This window comes from Mustela nigripes, chromosome 16 (genome assembly GCF_022355385.1).
Source record: "Mustela nigripes isolate SB6536 chromosome 16, MUSNIG.SB6536, whole genome shotgun sequence".
In the NCBI taxonomy this organism is placed as follows: domain Eukaryota; kingdom Metazoa; phylum Chordata; class Mammalia; order Carnivora; family Mustelidae; genus Mustela; species Mustela nigripes.
In genome coordinates, this window is record NC_081572.1 from 56146755 (window position 1) to 56169358 (window position 22604).

Below are 22604 nucleotides of genomic sequence, written 5' to 3' on the forward strand. Positions count from 1 at the left end.
TCAACATGTATGAATTTGAGGTGGGGGCTTTGGAATTCAACATAATGAATTTGGGAGAATCACAAAATACGAATTTGGGGTGGGGGCCTTAGGGCTTCAACATATGAATTTGAGGACCAACACTGGGGTATAGGGCTTAGGGCTTCAACATATGGGTTTGGGGGGGACACAAACATGAATTTGGCATGGGGGCTTAGGGCTTCACCATGTGGCTTTGGGGAGGACACAAACATGGAATTTGGGGTGGGGGGCTTGAATTTGGGGGCTATACTGGGGTATGGGGCTTAGGGCTTCAACATGTGACTTGGGGGGGACACAAACATGAATTTGGGGTGTGGGTCTTCAGCATATGGATTTGGGGGCTCCTTAACGGGAGTACAAATGTTTTGGACCAGGGTAGAGGTGAGAGTTGCACAGTATAGTGAGTATACCTAGTGCCCTTGGATCACCCTCTTTAAAACAATTAGTTTCACCTAAGGTGGATTTTGCCTCCATCATAAAGGTGACCGAACTTGGGAGGGGAGAGCTGAAAGGCCCCGCCAGGTCTTCTCCCCAGTGCCTACCTCGCTCTGGGGCAGGCTGTGCTGGAACCCCTGCTGCGAGGGGAAGTGAGCCCCAAGGACGGAGGTCGTCCTGTCCTAGGTGGCTGTGGTCATCAGAGGGCCGCCCGCACGCCTTGAAGCCTTCAGGGGACCGGCTGTGCCAGCCCCATGTGGCTTTCATTCTGGCCTCTCTGCGTGGGCTCGCTGTGCAGCCGAGAGGCCGCCTCCGTGTGGTCTGCCCCCGACCCGGTGGGCCACGGGACGGCCCCTGCAGGCCCAAGGGGTTCCTCTGCGGAAACGAGCCCACCCCCGGTGGCCGCCTTCCACCCCGCACACTGGGCCCTAAGATGGGGGTAGGAAGCGAGGGTGGAGGTGGGGAGGGTTGTGGGGGGTGTCCCCCCCTCCACCCTGGCACGGAGGCTTTCTTAGATATCCCCTGCCCGGCAAATGCAATGCTGCTCTCGCGGCTTCCGGCTTCCACCTCCTCGGCCTGGGCTCCTGCCAAGGACACTGCAACCTGCCAGCGGGCTCAGCATATGCTCCCAGCTGCACGCACCAGGCCTGTGCCGCCACGCCGTGCACACACATGCCCTTACACACACGGGCCGTGCAGCACACGCCCGCTCGCTTGCATGCACGCCATGCCCCTGCAACACGGTCACGAACGCATACTTTGCCGTCATGGCTGCAAGCCCATGCGCCTCCTGGGGGGGGGGGTTGGGGGGGGGTGAACGCGTGGGGTCCCCCGCCCACAATGTGCAGCCGTGCCGTTTGGCACTGACACAGAGCTTTGGACAAGAGCGGGGTGCCGGAGCCCAGAACCCTGGGGCAGTCCAGGAAGATGCTGGTGGGGGAGGGGCGGGCATCGGGCGCTGCGCCCGGTCCGATTCCGCAGGGTGTGTGCACTGGTGATGGATTCCGTCTCCTGTCTTTCTTGCCTGTGTGGGAAGGAAATGGGATTTGGGTCTTTTCTCGTTGTTAACGGTGACAGGAGCGTGCGTTTCCGTTGGGCAGGCCTCGGACTGCATTGCGACGGAAATTTATGTCAGGTTTTATTTCTTTCATTAACCTCTCACGAGATGAAAAAAAATCTGTCTTCAAGTGAGAGAATCTCTAAATTGCTTTTTTTTTTTCCTCCTGAATTCCAGGGGGCCTGGAATTCTGGGGTTGGGGGGGGACAGGTGGCTGGCGGAGCTCTGGGCGTTTGCAGCAGTGCCTGCCCACCCACCTGTGAATGCCCAGCCTGGGGGCGGGGCCAGGACCTTGGCCAGAGCCTGACACTGGGCCTCCCCCTTCCCCACAGCCTCACCCAGATGACATTCTAAGGCCCCTAAGGCAGTCCTGGGGCAGGTGACCCTGCTGACAGTAGGCTCAGATTCCGGACCACCCAAGGCCCTTCTGGCTTCTGAGCTCTCCCTTGTAGGCTCCTGGGTAGCTCGGCTGCAGGGACGGACCCTCTCTGTCCGCCTTCTTTCGAGTTCCCATTCCTCCCAGGCCTGCTTTTGCATGGCGCCCAGCTCTCGCTCTAGGTCTGTGATCCCTCTTGACATAATCCATGTGCAGGGCATCGGGTGAGGGTCGAGAGTTCTCTTTTTTGCCCTGTGGATATACAGTTGTCTCTGCCCATTTGCTGAGACCATCCTCCGTCCCTCACGGAGCTGCTTGGCCCCTTTGTTACACGTAACTTGCCTGTATCTGGGTGTCTGCCTCTGGACCCGGCATCCTGTCCTATCTGCATGACCCCCACGACTGTTCCTTCCCCCTGTTCCTTCCCCCTTCTTCCCCCTCCTTCCTCACCCACCCATCTGCCAAATCGGGGGAGGAGCCAAGCCGCCCCGCTTCCAGGAGCTCAGGCCCTTGCAAACCAGCTTGGAGCACCCCATTCCTCACTCCCACTCTCCAATGAGCTCCCCAGGGATCCCCAGCCAGGACCACCCCAGGGGACCTTTCTCTGCTGCCAGACTCCTAGAAAGAATTGTGCAGTCCTTTCCCATGAGCCAGCACCACAACCAGACAGGCTGGGACAGTGGCCACAGAGACTCGTTTTGTTCTGTTGGGCAGTTCTCAGCTGCTGGTGGCCCCGCTGGAGGCCCATGCTGCCTTTTTACATCAGCTTTGCCACCCCACTCACGTTTTATGGATTCTCGGGGGGCAAGTGGCTTTTTGATGAAATGGAGGCACCTGCAGGGTCAGCCTGGGTTTACTGGCTGGGGGAGGAGGTCTGGAGCCAGGACCCATGGGTATTGCTGGAAGTCCAGCAAGGCTCAAGCGTTCCAAGTAGTGAAGGGCACCAGGGCCGCTTGTGAAAGCCTTGGGAATTTCGGGAGATCGCTTCTGTCTGAGACGTCTCCTTGGAGTAGAAAGTGATTAGCTTTCAGGACTCTGTCTTCCTCCGGGAAGGTGTGGGCAGTACCAGAGCTCCCAGCCCAGATTCAGGACTGGCAGGGGCCCCGCCTCTGTGGAGGAGGATGAACGGCCTTTCCTGCTGCGTGGGTGTCTGTGAGAGGCAGCCTGGGGGTCTGTCTCCCCTCCCCCTTGGAAGTCTGGCCACTGGAGGCTTATCCGCAGGCAGGGCTGTTGTGGCACTTTTTTTTTTTTTTTTTAAGATTTTATTTATTTATTTGACAGATAGAAAGAGCCAGAGAGCACAGGTGGGGGCCAGGAGGGGAATGGCAGAGGGAGAGGGAGAAGCAGGCTCCTATCTGAGCAGAGAGCCTGGCACAGGACTCCATCCCGGGACCCCAGGACCCCAGGATCACAACCTGAGCCAAAACCAGACACTTAAACAACTGAGCCACCCAGGCACCCCTGCATGGTGGCACCTTTTGTTTGCAGACGGCTTCTCCCTGAAAAGATGGCTGGCCTTCTTCCTGGGTAGACCAACAAGCGTTTGCACTGTCCATCTAGGAGCCAGGGGTGGGCCCCGGGAAGACACAGGGACAATAACATGCAGGTGTCCAGGGCCCCCGCCTGCGGCTGTACCCCATCTTCCTCTTGCTTCTCCCCAGCTTCTCTGAGGTTCCAGATGTTTCCCCAGCCTCTGCCAGCACCTGCCCCTCAGCTCGGTTTGGGATGGCTCACATGGAGATCCGCTGTCCGCCCCTCAGGGGGTGCTGAGATCTCTGATCCGAGTCTGCTGTTCTCCCTCGTGTTGTAGGTCCCTGGGAGAAGCGTGGGCCCAGGTGAAGAAGAGCCTCGCGGATGAGGCGGAAGTCCATCTCAAGTTCTCCGCCAAGGTAAGGTGGCCCCGCGGCCTCTCTGGGTTGGTTGTGTGCAGCCATGTACTGCTGAGGGGCTCGTCGTGGTCTCTCCGGTGTGTCCTGCTGGCCCCTTTCCGTGGTCCATGGTGTGGATTTCTGGTGCGGGGAACCAGAGGCACAAAAGCAACCATCAGCCAGGGGTACCCACTGTCCCCAGACGGTAGCATCAGGAGGCATAAATGTCCATCAGCATCTTGGAGAGTCGTAAAAGGTTGATAAGGGTTAGTAGTTATAAGTACTTATTACCTTTGTTTTTAATATAATTTGCTAAGTGTAGACCATTGAATTTTAATGCTGGCCATCTTTAGCAACCAGCTCAGAAAATTCCTCCAAGTTTAGCATTCAGCTCTGTGAGATGAGGGTGGGTACCCCTCAGTCCCTCAGGGGACCCTCACTCTCCTTTGCTGGGATGTTCTGTTTCTTAATGCTGTCAGGAGAGACTACTAGACTGTGCCCCAGGGAAAATCTGCTGGTTTTGTTTGTGACCTTGAGGACAGTGGGGTTTCTCTCCTGTTCACTCTGCATCACCAAATTCCATCTCAGGCTCTCATCTACTCTTCAGGGGGAAAAATAAACCCAGTGTCTAAAGGAAATAATTCACACTAAAGTGTGAATGACTGATGGGGCGACCACGAGCATGGTCGCCTTTTAAAGGAAGAAAGACCCCTTTAGGGTAGCACCATTCTCGGGGACCTTTGCTTCCTGGGGTTCACGCTCTTTCCACCATCCCCAGTCAGACACAGCAGCCTGACAAGGTGCTTGGGCAAAGCACTTAAATTCTGAGCCCCTGTTTTTAAATTGGAGGGCATGCTGCCTCCTTTACTACTGTAGGAAGGTAGCATCTCCCAAAAGCGTCTGGCTGCTCCTCCCTGACTCCCACACTCTGCGTTCATGGTTCCATCTGTTCTCCAGAGCTTTCCTCAAAAGAATCACCATTCTGGGCTTTGAGGTCCCCATGAGAAGTGCGCTGTTGGAGGACAGGACTCCGGCTTTGTATACGTCTCACCACCCTGTCCGGTGATGGTTCCCCTGCACAGAGCGGGCACAATGAAGGGCTCACATGATTGGGACCCACGAAGGGGCTTTATAAAGGTCTGGGGGGTGAGGAGAAAACAGTGCTTTAGAAGCCCCCTGCTTCGGAAAGATGTTAGCTCCCCGAGATTGGGTTGGCCCATGACTCAGCCATGAGTGAGACTTTCTGGGCTCACAGTGGCACCCTAACCCAGCCACGGAGCCCTTGGCGGGAAATTTTTACCAGTCGAATGAGGCGTCTTTTATCTTGTCTTGCACAAAGTAGTTATTTTCAAGCTGCTGATAGGGAAGTGCTTCAGGCCTCCCTTCTCGAATCCCGACCCCAGGGGGATCTCCGCTGCTGGGGGAGATGGCCCGGGGAGGCTGCCTGTGTGCAGGAGAGCTGAATCCAGCCTCGACAAGGTTACCTGCTGGGTCCCCAGGAACCCTGGCGTACCCGGTGTTCATCAGCAGGACCCTCCCGTCTTAAAGGTTTCCAGATGCTCAGCAGGTGACAAAATGCTCTCCAGCTCAGATCCCGGTGGGGAGCGGCTCCGTCCCACAGGGTGTCCGTTGCGAGTACTGGATTCTGAAGTGACCCACACTTGTGTCTGATGTAGCTGTGCATCAGGGCCTCCCACAACACCCTCTGCACATTTGATAATTTGCCGAATGGCCCCCGGAACTCAGGGAGACCTGTACTTAGGTTACTGGTTTATTCTGTATTAAAGGACATCATGAAAGATACAGATGAACAGCCAGGTGACAGGGTGCGCAGGGTGAGGTCCGGAGGAGCCCTGAGCTTAGGAACTTCTGTCCCCATGGACTTGACCCACTCACCAACCTCAAAGCTCTCAAACCGATGATTTATAGATTTTTGTAGAATTTTTATCCCGTGGGGATAATCGCTTATTAACTCCACCTCCTGGTCCCCTTCCCTCCCCAGGGGTTGGAGGAGGGGTGGGAAGTTTGAAGCTTCTAATTGTGGCTTGGGCTTTCCGGTGACCCAGCCCCCATCCTGAAGCTCTCTGGGAGACCACCATGGTCACTTCATTAGAACAAACGATGCTTCTCTCATCCAGGAAAAGCCAAGGGATTTAGGAGTTCTGTCTCAGAGACCAGGGTCAGAGACCAGATACTAGCACAAAAGATGCCCCTTGCCCCCCAACCGCTCAGGAGAGTTACAGCGCTTTCAGGAGTTCTGTCTGGGAGCCGGGGACAAAGGCCAAAATACACGTTTGTTGTATCAAGAGTATCCCAGTGGGTAAGCGTTCTAGAAGGTTCTGTGCAGGGAATCACTCCTTGGCCTTGGTTTTTTCCACCGTCTTGCCAGTCAGCGTCTGCATATCACAAATGAGCGGGGCAGAGAAACTCCATCAAGGCTCGTGGTCACAGAGCCTCCAGCTCTGCTCCGGGGGAAGCAAAGGGCGAGACTTAGTCCATCAGCCACTTGCCCCCACCCCGGACCTTCTCTCTGGGCAGACCGGTGGCATTGAAGGCACAGGGGACTTCAACATGCTGCCGATGGGGGGTGGGGAGGGGGACTTGGGACCAATGTTCCTGGAAACCAGATGTCCGATGAGACGTCTGCTGCCCCCAGCCTGTCCATCAGTGTTGGTGGCCTTAAGGAACCAGACAGCAGCCCCGTGGGAGGACCATGGTTCCTTGAAGGCAAAGGGGCTCTGAGGGTTTATCCCTCTGCTATCGATCATAGGGCTCCAATATGCCCAAAACCCATTTTAGCATCTGCTACCAGAGGGCTCGTTGAAATTCCGCTCGGAGTGTTCCGCTTTGGGGTGGGGGGCGGGTGAGTGCTCATTTAAGAACTGCAGTTTCATCAGGGCCGTCTTTCAGGCGGTGCTTCTCTCCCGGTTCCAGCCACTGCTCCTGGCAACAAAGCTCCTAACAAAACAAGATTGCCATATACAAAGGAAGTGATACCTGGCTTCAGCCGAGGAAGGGAAAATGGGAAAATTCTTTCTGATGGAAGAGAAGTCTAATCCGGCAGGAGAAACCATACATGCCGACGGGACATTTTAGGGGAACAGTGGGAGTCAAGAGATGTTGGGTTCTATGTTGGGGCTTTCCCTAACAAGCTTTGGGACCTGGGGCAAGTCTTAGCATCTCTTGGCTTCCTTTTTCCTTTTTTCTTTTTTTTTTTAATGTGTGAAATGAAGATTTTGGACCAAATCAGTGGCTTGAAGCACACTTGACTGGGACCCCCAGTCACACATTTCCCACGGGCAGCCAGAACATGCAGGCGCCCTCGCCCAGATAGCCATATACAGATACACATACACGTGCGTCGCCAAGACAGATGCTTCCCGAAGCCGCCCTTGTCCTTCTGCCTAAGATGCACTCCGGTGCTCTCTTTCTAATCCAAAAGCCAGTCCTGACCCTACACTCCCCACTAAGCTGATTTCCCAACTCTCAGGCCAGCTCAGGAGGTCATGAGGGCAAGCGTCCGGGAAGGCCTTCTGGCCCTGGGCAGACTAAGGTCCTCAGACGTAAGGAACAAGTAGGGATGGACACCCAGCCAGCGTTCTTAAAGAAACAAATAGTCTTTTGAAAGCACACTTAAAAATATAGGAGAATCCATGGGTTTCTGTCTATGGAATGACATGCCTGTGACCACAAGTGGCATTACGTTTCCAGAAAGTCAGTTTGGAATCCGGGGGACACATTTTGGTGTATTGGCAGGTTCTGGGGCCCTTCCCCAGACCACAGGACCTGGGGCTGGGACCCAGGAATCCTGTTGTCCTTCTGGGTAACTCTTGGGCACATGGAATTCTGGAAATCAATTCACTTCCTAGGCCCTTGGAAAGCGACCTCCGAGTTACCAAATCAACAGGCTGAGTTCACTCTCATCAGTCCCCCCCGCCAAAAAAAAAATCAAGAGCAGGTGTCCACAGCAACTAAGTGAAGCCACTTCTTCGCCAATACCTGATCTATAAGGGAAAGTGACTGTGTGTCCTGGGCAGCTCCCAAGTGTGTAATGTCCTGCAGGCTGCCAGCAGGTGGGGCTATCTTCCTAGGCAAGGCCACTTCTGGGGGCTCAGAAAAATGAGGCATTTACATGGGGGGCACGGTGTTTGGTTGGCTTGTGCTTTGTTAGCCTTTGAAGGTCATCAACAAAGGCATCCACTTCTCTCTCAGGCATCAGGCACTGAAGATTGTGTCATTCTCCCAGGTAGTAAAGGGGCACCCACCCCGCGCCAGCTCCAGCCGGACGCTGTGGACACAGCGGGACAAAGCCCACAGGTCTCTGCCCTCTCGGAACTCACAGTCACATGTGTTTGGTGGTTTAGGGCTACAAACACGGAAGTCCTGGGGGCTCTGGAGAAAAAGGGAGTGTGTGGCAAGAGTCTGGTGAGGAGGAAGAGAGAGAAGCAGTAGAACCCGTGTTGGGAGGTCCTGTGTTCAGGGAAGTTCAGCTGAGTCTCCCAGAGGTGCTTCAGGGACAGATGCAGGGCGAGGGACCCTGCAAAGCTGGAAGAAGGCCATAGGAGGACAAGTCGGGGGCCTCCGGGAGGCTGAGCCGAGGCACTCTAGGAATCTGAGCCGAGGTGCTCTGGAAATCTGAGTCAGAGGGCTCTGGAATGCTGAGCTCCGGGAGCTGAGTTGGGGACTCCAGGGGGCTAGTTGGGGGGGGTTCTGGGAGGCTGAGTATGAGAGCCTGTCGCCTGGGCTCTGGGCTGCTCCCTCGGCTCTGACCGCAGCAGGTCCACACTGATCGGGAAAAGGTCTCCTTACGAAGGGAGTGGAATAGGGAGAAGAGAAAGTGCCTGAACACCAGCCCCTCTCTGGCTCTCAGGAGTAGGAGGCCGGCTCCCTCTGCCGCGAGGGAAGGCACACCTGTCTCCATGTGGTCTGGAGAAGTGAGTTCCTCCCGGCCTTGGGCGAGGTTCCCACCACGGCTTCCTAGAGTTCTGAGCCGTGTCCGGACCATCCTTGTCGCCTCAGGCACCTGGCCCGTGGCAGACGTTGAGCAAACAGAACTGACCGAGCTCATCTCATTAAATGGCCCGCACGTGGCCGTCACTGTGCTCTGTGCTTGGGGATGAGGAGATGGTGGCTTGGCTTCTGCCCCCAGAAAAAATCCCAGTTTGGAAAGTAAGCAGCGTCCGCTCAGGACCTGAGCAAAGTCCCATGAGAAGCCGTGGGTGCCTGGAGGAGGCAGGAGGCCGCCGGCAAAGGGCTCAGAGAGGCTTAGACACGAGGCCCTCCGTCCGTTGGTGTGAATCCTGGGGTCTTGCCAGCTAAGACGACCCCCCAACCCGAGACCTGCCGCGTGGTTCCTTGCACCTTCCCTCCCACGCCGCTGATGCCCCGGGGTCCTGAGCGTGCCCCCCCCCCCCAAAAAACTGTCCTCAACAGCTGCACAGCGAGGTGGAGAAACCCCTGATGAACTTCCGAGAGAACTTCAAGAAGGACATGAAGAAGTGTGACCACCACATCGCCGACCTCCGCAAGCAGCTGGCCAGCCGCTATGCCGCGGTGGAGAAGGTGGGAGCCTGGGGGGCCGGGCCTGCTGGCAGAGGCCTTTGTCCCCAGGTGCTGGGTTGGGGGTGGGGGTGGGGATGGGGGGGTGTGCTAGCCTCCAGCTTCGGGGTGGGGTGTGGGACGGGGGGCACGTCCAGCCCCTGCCCGCTGCGGCCCTGGAAGGGCCCCTCTGGCCCCAGAATGGGGTGGCGGGTGCCATCATCTGCTCGGCACTGCCGGGGTAAAATGCCCACGAACACGGGGAGAAGAGAGGACCCTTTCCCAGCAAAGGGGAGGCTGGGCTGTGGAACCTGCGGGGCCATCCCGGCTTGGAGCCCCATATGCCAGCTTCCCTGTGTCGTCCGACCCCAGGCCCGGAAGGCCCTCACGGAGCGGCAGAGAGACCTGGAGATGAAGACCCAGCAGCTGGAGATCAAGCTGAGCAACAAGACGGAGGAGGACATCAAGAAGGCACGGAGGAAGTCCACACAGGCTGGTGAGTGTGGCCGCGGGCAGCCCTGCCTCTCCACCCCTCCCCCGGGGCCTCGGAGGCGCAGGAAGTGGGGGGGGGCTGCAGCTCTGTGTCCAGGCCCTACTGGTGTGGGAGCTGCCCTGGAGCTCAGGAGGTGGAGAAACTCCTCCCCGTACCCAGAACTCAGGCCTCCTGTCCACCCAGCAAGTGAGGCTCCAGGGCTGCCCAGTGGTGATCAGGGGGACTCCTGCCCCTGCCACAGAGTCTGACATTTTGTCCCACAAAAGAACCGGATTTCAGAGTCTCCTGCAAAGATTTCCCCCCCAGTGAGTTGACTTCTGCTTCCACCTTGTGGTAAAAATTAGCCGATGCACAAGGAAGGGATGGATGACCCGTTAGAACCAGTTAAAAAAAAAAAGAAAGACTTAGTACGTATTTCTTCAGAACGTCCAAGTTGACGCCAGGACAATGCTGTTTATGGCTTTCTGGGATTAAAGCGCGTGCTGTCATTAGGGTTCGGATCAGATGGTCTCCCTTCTCACCTGAGTTTCTGGTGATCTGGCACGGTTAAACTCATTATAGGACGGAGCAGCCGCCGTCTGGACGGGACGACACGGTGGTGCAGGAATAGTCACAGAGCGGTGTAGTGTAGACTCGACATTTGATGGACAAAGATCTTAACCTGGTGGCGATAACCGGATCCAGAAATAGAAGGCGTAATATACTTAACCGGGGATTGGGAAGGCAGACCCGGGACGGGGAGAGTCTATTTCAATTCGTTCAACTTATTTCATTATTTTAAAAATAAAATTAGGTCGCCGCTTGGCCAAAAATAAAAAAGGTAACCAGGACTTAATATAAAATCTTATCCATTAGGGGATAATCACCATCAACACTTCCTCATGCCTGAATTCTTAAAAAACGTTTTCTTAATATTTAAATGTAGACTCATTAGATCAGCTGCTCGTCTATGTCCTGAACTTATATTTTTACCGAGATAGCTTCTGTCACTTGTACATTTATTTACCCATCTGATCCCGTACGTAAGACTTTCTCAGTGGTCGAATGATGTCCACGTACGCTGAGACCAGACCCCCAATTTTTTTTTTTCCATGATTCCCCTGATGGACTCTTCTAGGACTTTGAGATGGTCGGTGGGTGTTTAACGATGTTGTCACTGTAGCTGCGTGTCTGTGAGTCTCGGTCCGTGCAGGTAGAGAGCGTGGATGTGAGTTTCCGGGTCAGAGCGTTGGGTTTGTTTATGTGGCTGGTTCCAAACTGCTTTCTGGAGAGGGATGTCCACTGTGGGCGTGTAAGGGATGCCCGTCCCCTAAGCTCTGGTCCGCACTGCGTGAGACCAGACTCCGCCATCCTAGCTGTCTGGTGAGAACCACTGTTTTGTTGGCGATGTACGTTCCTTTTTGAGTGAATTTGAGCTTTTCGAAAATCGACTTCTCTGTGTCATCTGTGACTTTTTTCTGTGAACCGAACTGATGAACTTCCGTCCTCTTCTGTGTTTCTTTGATTCTGACGGATTGATTGACAATGGTGAATGATGGGTCAGGAAAATTAACCTCCTGTGGTTTGAATTGCAAATATTTTTCCAAGGTTGCCATTTATCTTTTTTTTTTCTTTATATTTCTTTCTTTTCTCTCCCTGCCCTCCCCACCCTGCCCTGGCTTGTTTTCTTCTCAAAATTTTTGGTAGAACGGTCTTTTCCTCTTATTATGAGTTCTGGGTTTTGTGATTTAGAAAGAACTTTTTCAATATATATATATTTCCGATCGCATTTTTTCTTTGGCTCCAGGTTTAAGAAGTAAACGCGTGCATATTTGAGCCGCCGGGTGTTTCTTTGAACTCACACCACTGCTTTTGGCCTTGGTCCTCAAGTCTTGATTTTTTTGGTATGTTTTCATTTCTCTCGTACCCTAGGTATTTTGCTGTCCTTCTCCTAGTCTCAGTAATTAGCTTCTTATTTTCATTTCTCTCACATTCTCCATAATCTCGCCTTTTGCGCTTTCTAGAACATGTCAGCCAAGTTCAGAAGAATGTTACATTTCCGCCGGCCAGGACCCTGCCTAGCAGTAAAGGTTTCTGGTTTTGCTGTTTGTGTCTCGGGTTGTTGTGGGTTAATCAGGTAACACGGTGTCTCAGCTCTACAGTTGGGAGTGACGCTGTGACAGAAGTGACCCATCCTTGTCCTTGGATCTCACTGTGAAAAATTCTACCTTTCCAAAACCCTATCTGTGCGCCGGGCGCCAGGCCCTCTGCCTCAGGGCGTCCACGTCCAAGCCCCCAGTCTTCCTGCGGGGGCGGGGGGTATTTCTGTACCCTTCACAGATGGTGACGGTCCTGGAGCACTGGGACCCAGAATCCCACCATCTCTTCTTCCAAAGACACTGCTTGTCCCCACGTTCCTGGATGGCCCGTCACCGGGAAGACGCCCGCTCTTTTTCCCTGCCTCCGTCCCTCCCTTTCCTCTCCTCCGTCCTCTTTCCCGAAGCCTCTGGAAGGGCACACCTCTGGGTCCTGGCGGGGCTGGATTGCGTTTGGTCATCATTGCCGTCACCATAGCTCGTGTTCCTCTTGTGCCAACTCCGCCGGCGTCCGTTGCAAACACTAGACATGTCGCGACTTCTTAATCTTCCTGTCACTCCGTGGACATACCGCTGCTCTCCCATTGTGTAGGTGGTGAGCCTGAGGCACGTAGGCAGGGTAACTGACATGTCCGCGATCGCACAGCTACCAGACAGTGGAGCTGGTAGGACAGCCCAGATATTCCGGGTCCAGAAGCCGTGACCCTAATTCCTTCTGTTCCAAAGGGTACCCTCGGGCTGGCTTCATAGACAGAAGACACCATCTCCTACAGCTACCCGATTCCAAAGCATGTTCTCAAGATCAGGGTCGACGAAGAGGGCAGTGGGGGTTTGAGTATTGTAGGTTTGTAGAGGGACATGCTGACCGCCCCTCGCCACTGTTGGTCAGGCCCGGGCTCCTGGGCTCCTGGTGGGAGTGTGTTTGCAGTGACGTATGTACTCTCTTCTCTCCAAGTCAGTCCTTTTTGAGGTTAGGGACCCATTCACTGGCGATGGATCAGGACCCCTTGGTTGGGTTCTGTTCCTCAGGCTCATCTCTCAGCGAGCGGGGTGGTTCGTCGGAGGAGGCTTCTGAGCTGGGCCCTGGGTCATGTCGACGTACGTCTCCCTGATTTCTTTCACTTCCATTTCAGGATACACGTGAGCCCCAAGGGATGTGGTTAGAGGTAGAACTTTGAATCCGCGGCAATTACTAGGTTTAGAGCGAATCGGTTAGCTTGGGGCTGGCTCCAGAGTTTTGCCCATTGAGAACACAGACTGGGATTCCTCCCCGTCTCTGGAACCCCGTGACAATCAGAAAACCAAGGTTCTTGGGGCTGGCACGTGGCGGTCACACTTGCACCTGTTGTACGGTTTGTTTTCTTCCTCATTACAAGATGTTTCACGTGTACCTGCCTTGCCTTCTGGAAAATAGTGGACCAGCCGGCAAGACTGAAGAGTTCAGTGGGTTTCACATCTCTCTTTTGTGAAATTAAATGTGGTGGGAAGAGCTCACTCCCTCCCCCGCATCCCCTGTCGCCCAAAGTGGCCACCGCCCGGGCCTGGCGCGTAGCATACCTGTGTGTGTGTGTGAATGAGCCGCAGACCGTCAGACGCATTGTTTTGTGTTTTGGAATTACGTTCCGGCACACGTACACACACGTGTGCAACTTCCAGACTCTTCTTTAATGCTTAACTCCTTCTAAGTTGCTTGTAACATGTTTTAACTGAGAAAGACTCTCCAGTGCCAGATGAAAGTGCCATCTTTAGAGAGGGAAGGATTTCTTGGGTTCATGATAGGATTGGGGGTTCCTAGGAGCATTCCCCACCCCACACACATACACTTCACACTTCATCCTGAATTCTTGGTATCTGGGGTCACGCTCAGATGGACACTCATGATCCAGGGGTTTCCCCTTTCCTTTACTCTCTTTCCCCTTCCTCCACTTCCCGGTGGCCTCCGTGACTCAGGGAGAGGAGAAGGCTTGGGGCATGGATGGGGCAGGGCAGCTATGGTGAGGACAGGACAGAGGGTGATGGTGGCTTAATGATCTTTTCCAGGGGATGACCTCATGCGCTGCGTGGACCTCTACAACCAAGCCCAGTCCAAGTGGTTTGAAGAGATGGTGACCACCACGTTGGTGAGTGAACAGAGATGTGAGAGCTTGTCAACCCCAGGGGGAATGCTGGCGGGCGTGGGATGGGGCAGAGGTGGCCACAGAAGTGCCCATTAGATCCTCTCCATCACTAAGGTCAAGATCTTGACTCTGGGCCGGTCTGTGGATTCAGATCCTGCTTTGGCACTTCCAGTTGTGTGACCACAGGCAGGGGTTGGGTCTTATTACTCTTCTTGGGCTATCCCTGGAGGGGTCAGAGTTGACCAAGGATGCCTTCAGCCAAACATACGGTGGAGCCTTTAGGACAAATAGTCAAGTTATAGGAAAAGCGTGACCCTACCCACCCCCGGCAGGGTTGCCCGTCCTAGACAGAAGACACATACGGAGTGAGATTGGGATAGCTGTTTAGAAGGAATGGGAGTGGAGGCCTCTGATCAAGGAGTGCAGGGAATAGGCATCAGACCCCCTTTTTTGTCTTCCTGAGTATTTTTTTAAAGATGTGTTTATTTTAGAGAGAGAGAGAGCGCACGGTGGGGAGAGGCAGTTGTGGGGGGGATCTCAAGCAGACTCCATCCTGAGTGCAGAGCCCGACCTGGGGCTCAGTCCCACAATTCTGAGATCTAGACCTGAGCCGAAACCAGGAGTCAGAACTGACTGGGCAGCGCCCCCCTGCTCCGGGCACCTCCCGAGTATTTCTTATGAAGGGACAGTATCTCATCCTCAGTGCGCTTCTGTTGGGCTGGACGACAAAGTGTGCTTGGCCCTTGGGCCAAGTCCACTGCATCGTCCACTGCCCAAAGCCAGCCTCGTCCATCCGGCACAGGACAGACTAACTCTCTGCGTGCCCAGGTGTCCGCCCCCCGGAGCAGATGAGAGGCCTCCCCCAGGGACCATGACCTAGTCTTCCTCCTGGTTAATCTCCTAATTAAGCCCCGCGCTTTACCCTTCTTCCCAGTTAATCACCTGGGCAGTGACCTACTTGTGCACAGAATAGCAGCCTGATCCCCTAAATTCCAAAGATGCAGAACCATCTAGAAACCGAAGGACAAAACCTCTCTCTTCCATTTGACCGTGGCCGTCTGACTCCTCGCCCACCTGCCTCCCCCACCCCCACGTCCCCTGGCCTGGTCTCTAGTCTGCGCTTGAACCGGACAGAGGAGAGAAAGCAGAGGCCCAGGGACAAAGCCCCAAGAGTCCGAGACACAGAATCTCTACATGTGACTCGTGTCCAGCCTGACGGGGAACCGGGGCCAGGGCTGCCCTATGGCAGAATCCAGACCCTGGTTCGAACCCCGCTCCTCCCATAATGCCCTGGGCTTTGGGCAAGTGATGTCACAGATCACAGGCTCTCTCTTAAAATGACAGAAGACAGTTAAGTAATGCACACGAAGCTCTTAGCACCCACTGCATCCCGCAGAGCAGGAGTCAGGGAAACCACAGCTGCTGCATCTCCCCTCCCCCCGCCCCCTGGATGCTGGGTGAGTTTAGCCCCCAAGGGTCCCCTGACACCTGTTTGAAGCAGGCCGTGACTTGTGCTGTGTGGCTAGGGTAGGCTGGGACCTGCGTGGGGGGAGGGTCCCCCACGTTGTGGGCTCAGGCTCAGGGGTGTGTCCCGTCTCTCCCCTCCCCGCCACGCCGGGCAGGAGCTGGAGCGGCTGGAGGTGGAGAGGGTGGAGATGATCCGGCAGCACCTGTGTCAGTATACACAGCTGAGGCACGAGACGGACATGTTCAACCAAAGTGTGAGTCGCCTGTTCAGGGCCAAGACCAGCAGGACCCCTGCGGGAAGGGGTGGGGGAGGGGCGCCGGGCAGGGGCGGGCTAGCAGCCCCTCCAAATGCCTCTGTCCTGACGGTGGGGGGTGGCAGGTGCATGGGCCCGTGGGATGGGCTCACGGACCATCCTGGGCACCTGCGCCGGTCATCCCACACGTCAGCTGTCAGCCCAAGGACAGAGAAGGCCGTGACAGTTAAAAGAGCTGAGACCTTATCGCCTCCCCTGGCAAATTTCTTGCCAAAAAATAAATAAATAATCCAGAAACGTTCCAATTCCCTGAAGCTAAGGTTCCATCGGCCCTGTTCTGGGATGTTCAGGTGGGGACAGGTGGAGGGGGTGGTCCCGGACCTGGAGCCCTGGGGCCCCCTGCCTAGTCATGCAGGCCCTCGGGCCCAAGGCAGAGTGCAGTGAACGAGACGCAGTGTGGGGACGAGAGCCCCGGGGTTCTCCGCTCTCACACCCCTGTGCACCGCCGAACCTTGCAGGGGTCTTTGCTGTCCCTGGCATGGCCGCAGGCTCTGACTGTGACCCCTTCTCCGTCCCTTGCAGACAGTTGAGCCTGTGGACCAGCTGCTTCGAAAAGTGGATCCAGCCAAAGACAGGGAGCTGTGGGTCCGAGAGCACAAGACAGGCAACATCCGCCCCGTGGACATGGAGATTTAGATGGGCACGCACGGCCCCGGGGGGTCCTGCCAAGGAGAGGGGCTGGGGGTCCCATGGAGAGGAGGTGGCCGCGCCCGCCACGGGGCCCGCTGCCGAGTACACCTGCCCTCCCACCCACTGTCCTGGTCCTGGTCCTGGTCTACCGAGCCGGGGTGATTCCAGAAGGGAGGCCCTGCTGGGAGCGGCCAGTGCGCCCAGGCCGAGAAGACGGATCCACAGCCCCGCCCTTGTCCCCAAGGCGGAAGCCCCCCGACTCCTGCGCTATGTTTGCTGCACCAGGGACACACTGAGGCTGGAGCTTGGTGGTCCCTGCCGAGCCCCGCAGGGGTCACCTCCCCACCCAGAGCCAGCCGCGTCACCCACGTGTGCCCCTGGAAGCCCCGAGGCCCTCTGTCTAGCTGGTCCCCTGTGTCCTGGGCTTTGGATGGTCGTGGGGGAAAGGTCCCTGTCTCCAACCAAGTATCATGATCAGAATTGTTGCAGGAAGGCACCGCTCAGCTCAACAGCCCCCCCACACCCAGAATTCTTTGCAGCCCAGCCCACCCTCTTCTATTTTTTTTTTTTCCCTGTCGCATTCTGGGAGCTCACTTCCTGGCTCTTGGCCCCTTTTCCATCATCTGGGGTCTTGGGAATAAGGCCTGGCCCCTCTCCGCGCAGTCAGACCCTGCCTGGAGAGGTCGGGCTGGCACTACCTCATTCAGCACAAGTCGGAGTGTTGAGTCACGTCTCACGCTAGGTCAGGCATCTCCTGTCGAGTCTCCGGCTGGAGACCCCACTCCATCCCACACTTCCCTGCTTCCTCAGGAAGGCTCCCGCTGCCCACCCCTGCCCCCGTCCCAGGCTCCTCACGGGGCTGGCCCAGTCCCCTGTGGGAGATGGGTTGGGATGGCTCTCGGTCACCCCTGCCCATCCCCCGCAGAGAGCTCCACCTGCTTGTGTTTGGGGAGGGGGGGGGGGGGGGGGGTTCCCCGTGTGGCTTTCTCTCCCTGGTGGGCATGGCACAGAGAGGACAGGCTCTCACGGTCTCCACGGGGTGTCCCCTTCCAAGCCAGTGTCCTGCCACCCCAGCCTCATGTTGTCCTGCACGTTCCGGAGCCCCGCACGGAGCCCTGCTTGGTGCTGGTACCGCCTTCCCCTTTCCCCACCTCCTCATTCCTGGGAAACGCGGATCTGGGCGGGACATGAGAAGCATTCAGGACACCGCTCATCCGTCCCTCCCTTTATAGAAACACAGCAAACCCCGTTCTCCACCATGTCCAACCCTGAGAATCCACACCAAGGGACCTGAAGAAGTGGTGACACTCCAGTGTCCACCCACACCTCACACCCCGAAGGTGGTCACTTGGCCAGCAGGGGACAGATGCTAGCCCAGAACCCACGCCCTGAGAACCCATCCTTCTTCACTCATATTTCCCCTTGAGGACTTTGGACGTCCAGCACCCATATGCCCCCTACAAGGGTAGGGTCCTAAGAGCACAACTTCTGGGTCCCTCGGTCTTCATGCCAGGAGTTGATGATTCACTCATCTTGAGTCTTTTGTCACCTCGTTCTTTCTCTGAGACAGAATTAGGCTCTCACAGTTTAGAAAGATGCCCAGTATCCTAGAGTAAGCCACGCTTTGTCGCTTGTCCTGTTGAACCATCCCAACCAAGAAGGTCAGTGTGGAGGTTGGATCTGTCCCTGACAGGAAGGACCGCTCCTTCGGGATTGGGGGTTGGGCCATGACACCAGCAACTGATTTTAGGATGTTCTGTCTTGGTTTGTCTATGAACAATGGGTGCTGGTAGGAATTGCCTTGTGACCGAGTGGACTAATTTGTGGGTGATTTTCAAGTGCTCAAGCCAATAGCCTTGTTACTAACATAGATATTTTGAGTGTGATACGGCTCATTGGTTTTTTTTTTTTTTTTTCTCCCTTGCGAGGATTCCTGAGTCTTCTGGTCCTCCCTGAGACAGGGGGGAGGGGGCTCTCTTGCCTCTCCAGGGGAACCTGAATTGGCCCAGTGTGGGTTTTCTGAAGTCGTTCTTCCCCGCCTCCTAACCACCCCCACCCCTCAGCCCGAGCTCATTAGCCTCCTCACATTATTTTCTTTTTTCTCTGTGCTCCTTCCTTCATCAAAGAGCTTAGTGAGTTTTGGGGACAACACAGGGCAGGGGAAAGCCCAGCATCTCTCCTTTCTGCATAGACGTATGTTTTCTCTGGGAGTCTGGCAGGTCAGTAACCTTGACCTTCATGTACGAGCGTTCTTTGCAAAGTTGAGGTTTCTAGGGATTCTCTCTGTTGGGCTGGTAGACCTGCATTCATTTGTTCGTCCACTGAGCAGATACTGGAGTCAAGCCAGGCATCCTATGGGCACAGAACTGTAGCTACATGCAGGACACACGCTCTTTCCCCGTCTCCTCTGTTCTCTGTGGAGGCGGGGGCTCTCTAGATCTCTCTGTGGAATGGGAGCATGGCACCCCTTCCACGTTTAACCCCCTTGGAGCCTGTCATCCTAACTCAAACCACCACCGGGTGGTGTTTCCTGGCTGGGTGGAAGGTGGACCCTAAGGATGGAATCCCTTGTCCCTCACAGTCTGGATGCAACTCAGATCTCAGATTTCTCTCGTTTCTTTTAAATAACTCTCCTCACTTGACAGGAAAGAACGAAGCCCAGGGATGCCCCATGAACCCAGGGAGTGAGGAGCAGGGTCTGTTAACGGGGCTCCCACTCTGGGTGAACCAAGACGAGGCTGAGGTCTAGAACACCCCAGGGCTCCGGAGTAGCCCTCTATCCAGTTCCTTTATTCTTGTCAATGTCGGTGTTCAGGATAGAAGAGCGTGTGGCCGGGCTTGTGCTGAGTGTCTGGAATATTCCGGGCACATCCGTGGTCCTCTAAGAACAAGTGAGCCCTTTCTTCCTGCCTCCTATAAGACATGATTGCATTTGATTTTGGGTGGGGGGGAAATCTCTAAGATAAATGGTGTTCAAAGTGTGTTGGTTGGCGCAACAACCTCCAGGCAAAGCCACTTGTTCCTTCCGTCACTCTTGATCAGTCTTGCCAAGCCCTGGATGACCGGACCATGAGGGCCAGCTGCCCGTGGGACCACCTTGGGCTTCTTTGTGTCCCCCACCTAGTGCCTGTCGGGCCAGGAGGATCTCTGCTCAAGGAGGCGCTTCTCCCTGGGGCTGGTTCATGACCGGAGCGAGCAAAAAAACAAGTGTCCACACTCCCAAACCAGTGGGGAGGACGGCTGTTTCTCTTCCCTTTGTGAAAACCAATCAATTACTAGCTTAGTGGATGGGTACGAAAGAATTTTGGCGGAACCAAAGTCCCTTCTTGGAAATACAAGCCATAAACTTCAAAGGACGTCCAAGACTTTGGCTTGTTGATGTGATTTTACTTCCAGCCGTGAGTGGCCTTGACAGGGAGAGTTTAAACAGGATTCTTCAGACCCGCTGATGGTTAGGTAGGTAGGGAAAGCACTTGAGGCGTGTTAAGTGGGGTACAGACCAGCGTATCCCCTGAATCCTCCCGCCCCTCCCAGACCTACCACCTTGGTTTTTTTGGTTTTGTTTTGTTTTTCAGATTGAGCTTTTTAAACATACAGTATTAAAGTTTACTGACCTAGGGTGGAATGCACCCTACTGTATAGGGTTCCGTGAATTTTGACAACCCTGCAGTCTTACAACCACCACTGAAATCATCATCCTGTTTCTCTCACGCCTGAAAATTCCCTCCAGCTCCTTTAAGAGCTGATCATCCACACCTGCTCCCCTTCCTGCCCCCCCACCCCGGCGGCCCCCAGTGTATTGTCAGACCCTATGGGGTTGCCTTTTCTAGAATATCCTATGAAAGGAGCCCCTGATGTCTGGCTGCTTTCCCTTGGCTTCATGCTTCGGGTCACCCATGTTGTGTGCGTCCCTATCACGTCCCATGTCTCGTGGAATCGCACGCTGTCACACGGGCGAACCATGGGCTTCCTCGCTTGTGAAATGCGTTGTTTGGCTTAGAGGCTCCGGACCTGGGGTCCTCAGCTTGTTTGCACGGCTGCTCCCTGTGCTTCCCAAGGCTCCTCCAATGCCAGCCGTGCCCGCCATCATTCTTGGAGCTCACACTTGCCCTCGTGGTTCATTATAGGTTTTTGTGCGGAAAAGGGCTGGGGGGCTGGGGGAGGGGTGCCTCCCACTTCTGCTGCATCCCAAAGTTTGCACCTTGGCTGGTAGATCCATGCACTCCTGGGGAGGGAGGGGGACTCGCTTCAGCTCACACGGCCTTCGACTTCTACTGAACCTCATGAGGGGGGCGTGGAAGGTGAATGGACAGAGTGCAGGTGGAAACGCAGAGGGCAACCTTGGGCTGGCCGTGACCTCTCCCCGGATCTCTGTTTCTCCATCAGCAGGCCACAGCTGTGCCTTCTGGTGTCCCCAGTCTCCTCCAGCTACTGCTCTCCCTCCTCCCCTTCTCATTTCTCCAGGTCTGTACCTGACACTATCATGCCTGTCCTGAGCCCCATCGGCATGCTTGTGCATGGTGATGTCTGAAGTCCTCCCTAGAGGGATCCCCTGGTGCTTCTCTCGTTTAGACATGAATGGAGCTAAAATTAAGAGTTTCCCGAGCTGTTGAGAATGAGGGAGTTCTGCCTAGGGCCCTGAAAGGAACACTTGTACGTCATTACCTTCGGGGTCTCCCCGCCAACCCCGATCTTAGATCTCATGTCCTGAGGTCTATTTCCAAGGACCAAGGCAAGCAGGATGGAGACAAAGCCTCTTCCCGTGAGCTGCTTGGCACTGCTGGACCCTTGCTGAGCTGGTGGTCACACCGAGCCAAGCCTGTGCCTGCAGCCCCCCGGGACAGGGAGGGAGTGGCAGATAGTGGCAGAGATGAGCCCGAACCCAGCCAACCGGGCAGGCAAGGAGCATGATCTCCCCACCGCCAGGTGACAACTCCTCCCAATCGGGTCTTGATGGTGCCCTGCTAGAGGAGAGGTGAGCCCTTGGAAGCAACCAGGTAGCCCTCCGAGCCAACGGAAGACATTCCTGGGGCCAGGGCAGGCGGGGAGGGGTGGGCCGTGGAGCCCAAGTCTGCGGGACCCCGTTCTTGGGCACATCTGAGTTGAGTTTTGCCAGGGATGATTCTTGGCCCCCGCCCCCATGGGAGTATTGCTTCTGTCTGGCCTTTTCCTGAAGGTGAAGGACCCCCCTCCTGCTGCAGCAGGTCTGGGTGAGAATGAGGTGACAGGAACGGATGTTTTGTTTTCCCTAACCCTTTTGATGCTGGGGCTTAGAAAGGAGTCCTTGTTGGGAGGTGCCTCTGAGGGGGCTGGGGGCGTCTTTGGGTCTTTCTTTGGGTGTGGTTTGGGGGACGCTGATCCCTTGTGTTGGAGGGGCAGTCCTAACAGGATAGCAGTAGTGGGTCTTCAGAGGGTCTGGGCACACAGGTGCCATCATGGGGATGGAGAGGGAAAGCATTCGGCGCCAGGTTGAGAGCACTGGACTGTCCCCGGTCCACCACCTCGTGGGTCCTGAAACCCAAACTAAAGTCACATTCCCTCCTGGGACCTCCTTACTCCCTCTGTCAAGTAAGCGGAGACACGCCCTTTCCAGCATCCCACGCAGCAGACCAGCTGCTGGGAGCTGTGGTCTCCAGGCAGCCATCTGGACCCAGGAACAGACATTCAAAGGGACACCAGCCACCCTTGGCGACTGGGTCCCAAATCTGCATCTCTTCCCTTCCCTGAGGAAGGAGATGATAGCGGGGTGGGGTAGGAGGGTAGGGGGGGCAGTCCTTTCACAGACGAGCACATCAGCAAACCCTACGACAGTGGGATTTTCTAACAAAATAAACTTGCTTATTTGGTCTGTTTTCTGTAACTTTTGCTAAATACTTTATACATTTTTAATGTTAAAAAAGCCGTGTCTCCTGCCAGCATTCCTCATCCCGGTATGAATGTGTTTACTCCACATTGTATATCTTTCCACCCTCTGGCTGCCTAGATCAGTAAATAAAATTGATGTACTATAATTTATAAGTAACACTGTTGAAACTCCGATCCCTATAGAGGCTGTAACCTGCCCGTCCCCCTCTCCCCCCGCCCCCACCTCCCGTAACAGCATTTGTGTGTATTAATGCTAAAGAATTAAATGTTTAAAGGGTTTAAATTTTGAAGGCGTTCGCTATATATACTTGTTTTGCATTATTCTAAAGGGTTTTCAGGAAGTGAGAT

At 55.3% G+C, this 22604-nt stretch overlaps 1 protein-coding gene across 2 annotated transcripts in view; it reads left to right on the forward strand.

Moving 5' to 3' along the window:
* Nucleotides 1-22546, forward strand: part of GAS7 (growth arrest specific 7) — a 199242-nt gene extending 176696 nt beyond the window's left edge. For both annotated transcript variants that reach the window (XM_059380257.1, XM_059380258.1), the window contains exons 9-14: nucleotides 3700-3778; nucleotides 9191-9319; nucleotides 9668-9791; nucleotides 13904-13983; nucleotides 15603-15701; nucleotides 16284-22546. In XM_059380257.1, coding sequence (XP_059236240.1) covers nucleotides 3700-3778; nucleotides 9191-9319; nucleotides 9668-9791; nucleotides 13904-13983; nucleotides 15603-15701; nucleotides 16284-16397 — 625 coding nt within the window. In that variant the 3' untranslated portion in view covers nucleotides 16398-22546. The remainder of the gene's footprint in view (nucleotides 1-3699; nucleotides 3779-9190; nucleotides 9320-9667; nucleotides 9792-13903; nucleotides 13984-15602; nucleotides 15702-16283) is intronic.
* Nucleotides 22547-22604: the final 58 nt, after the last annotated feature.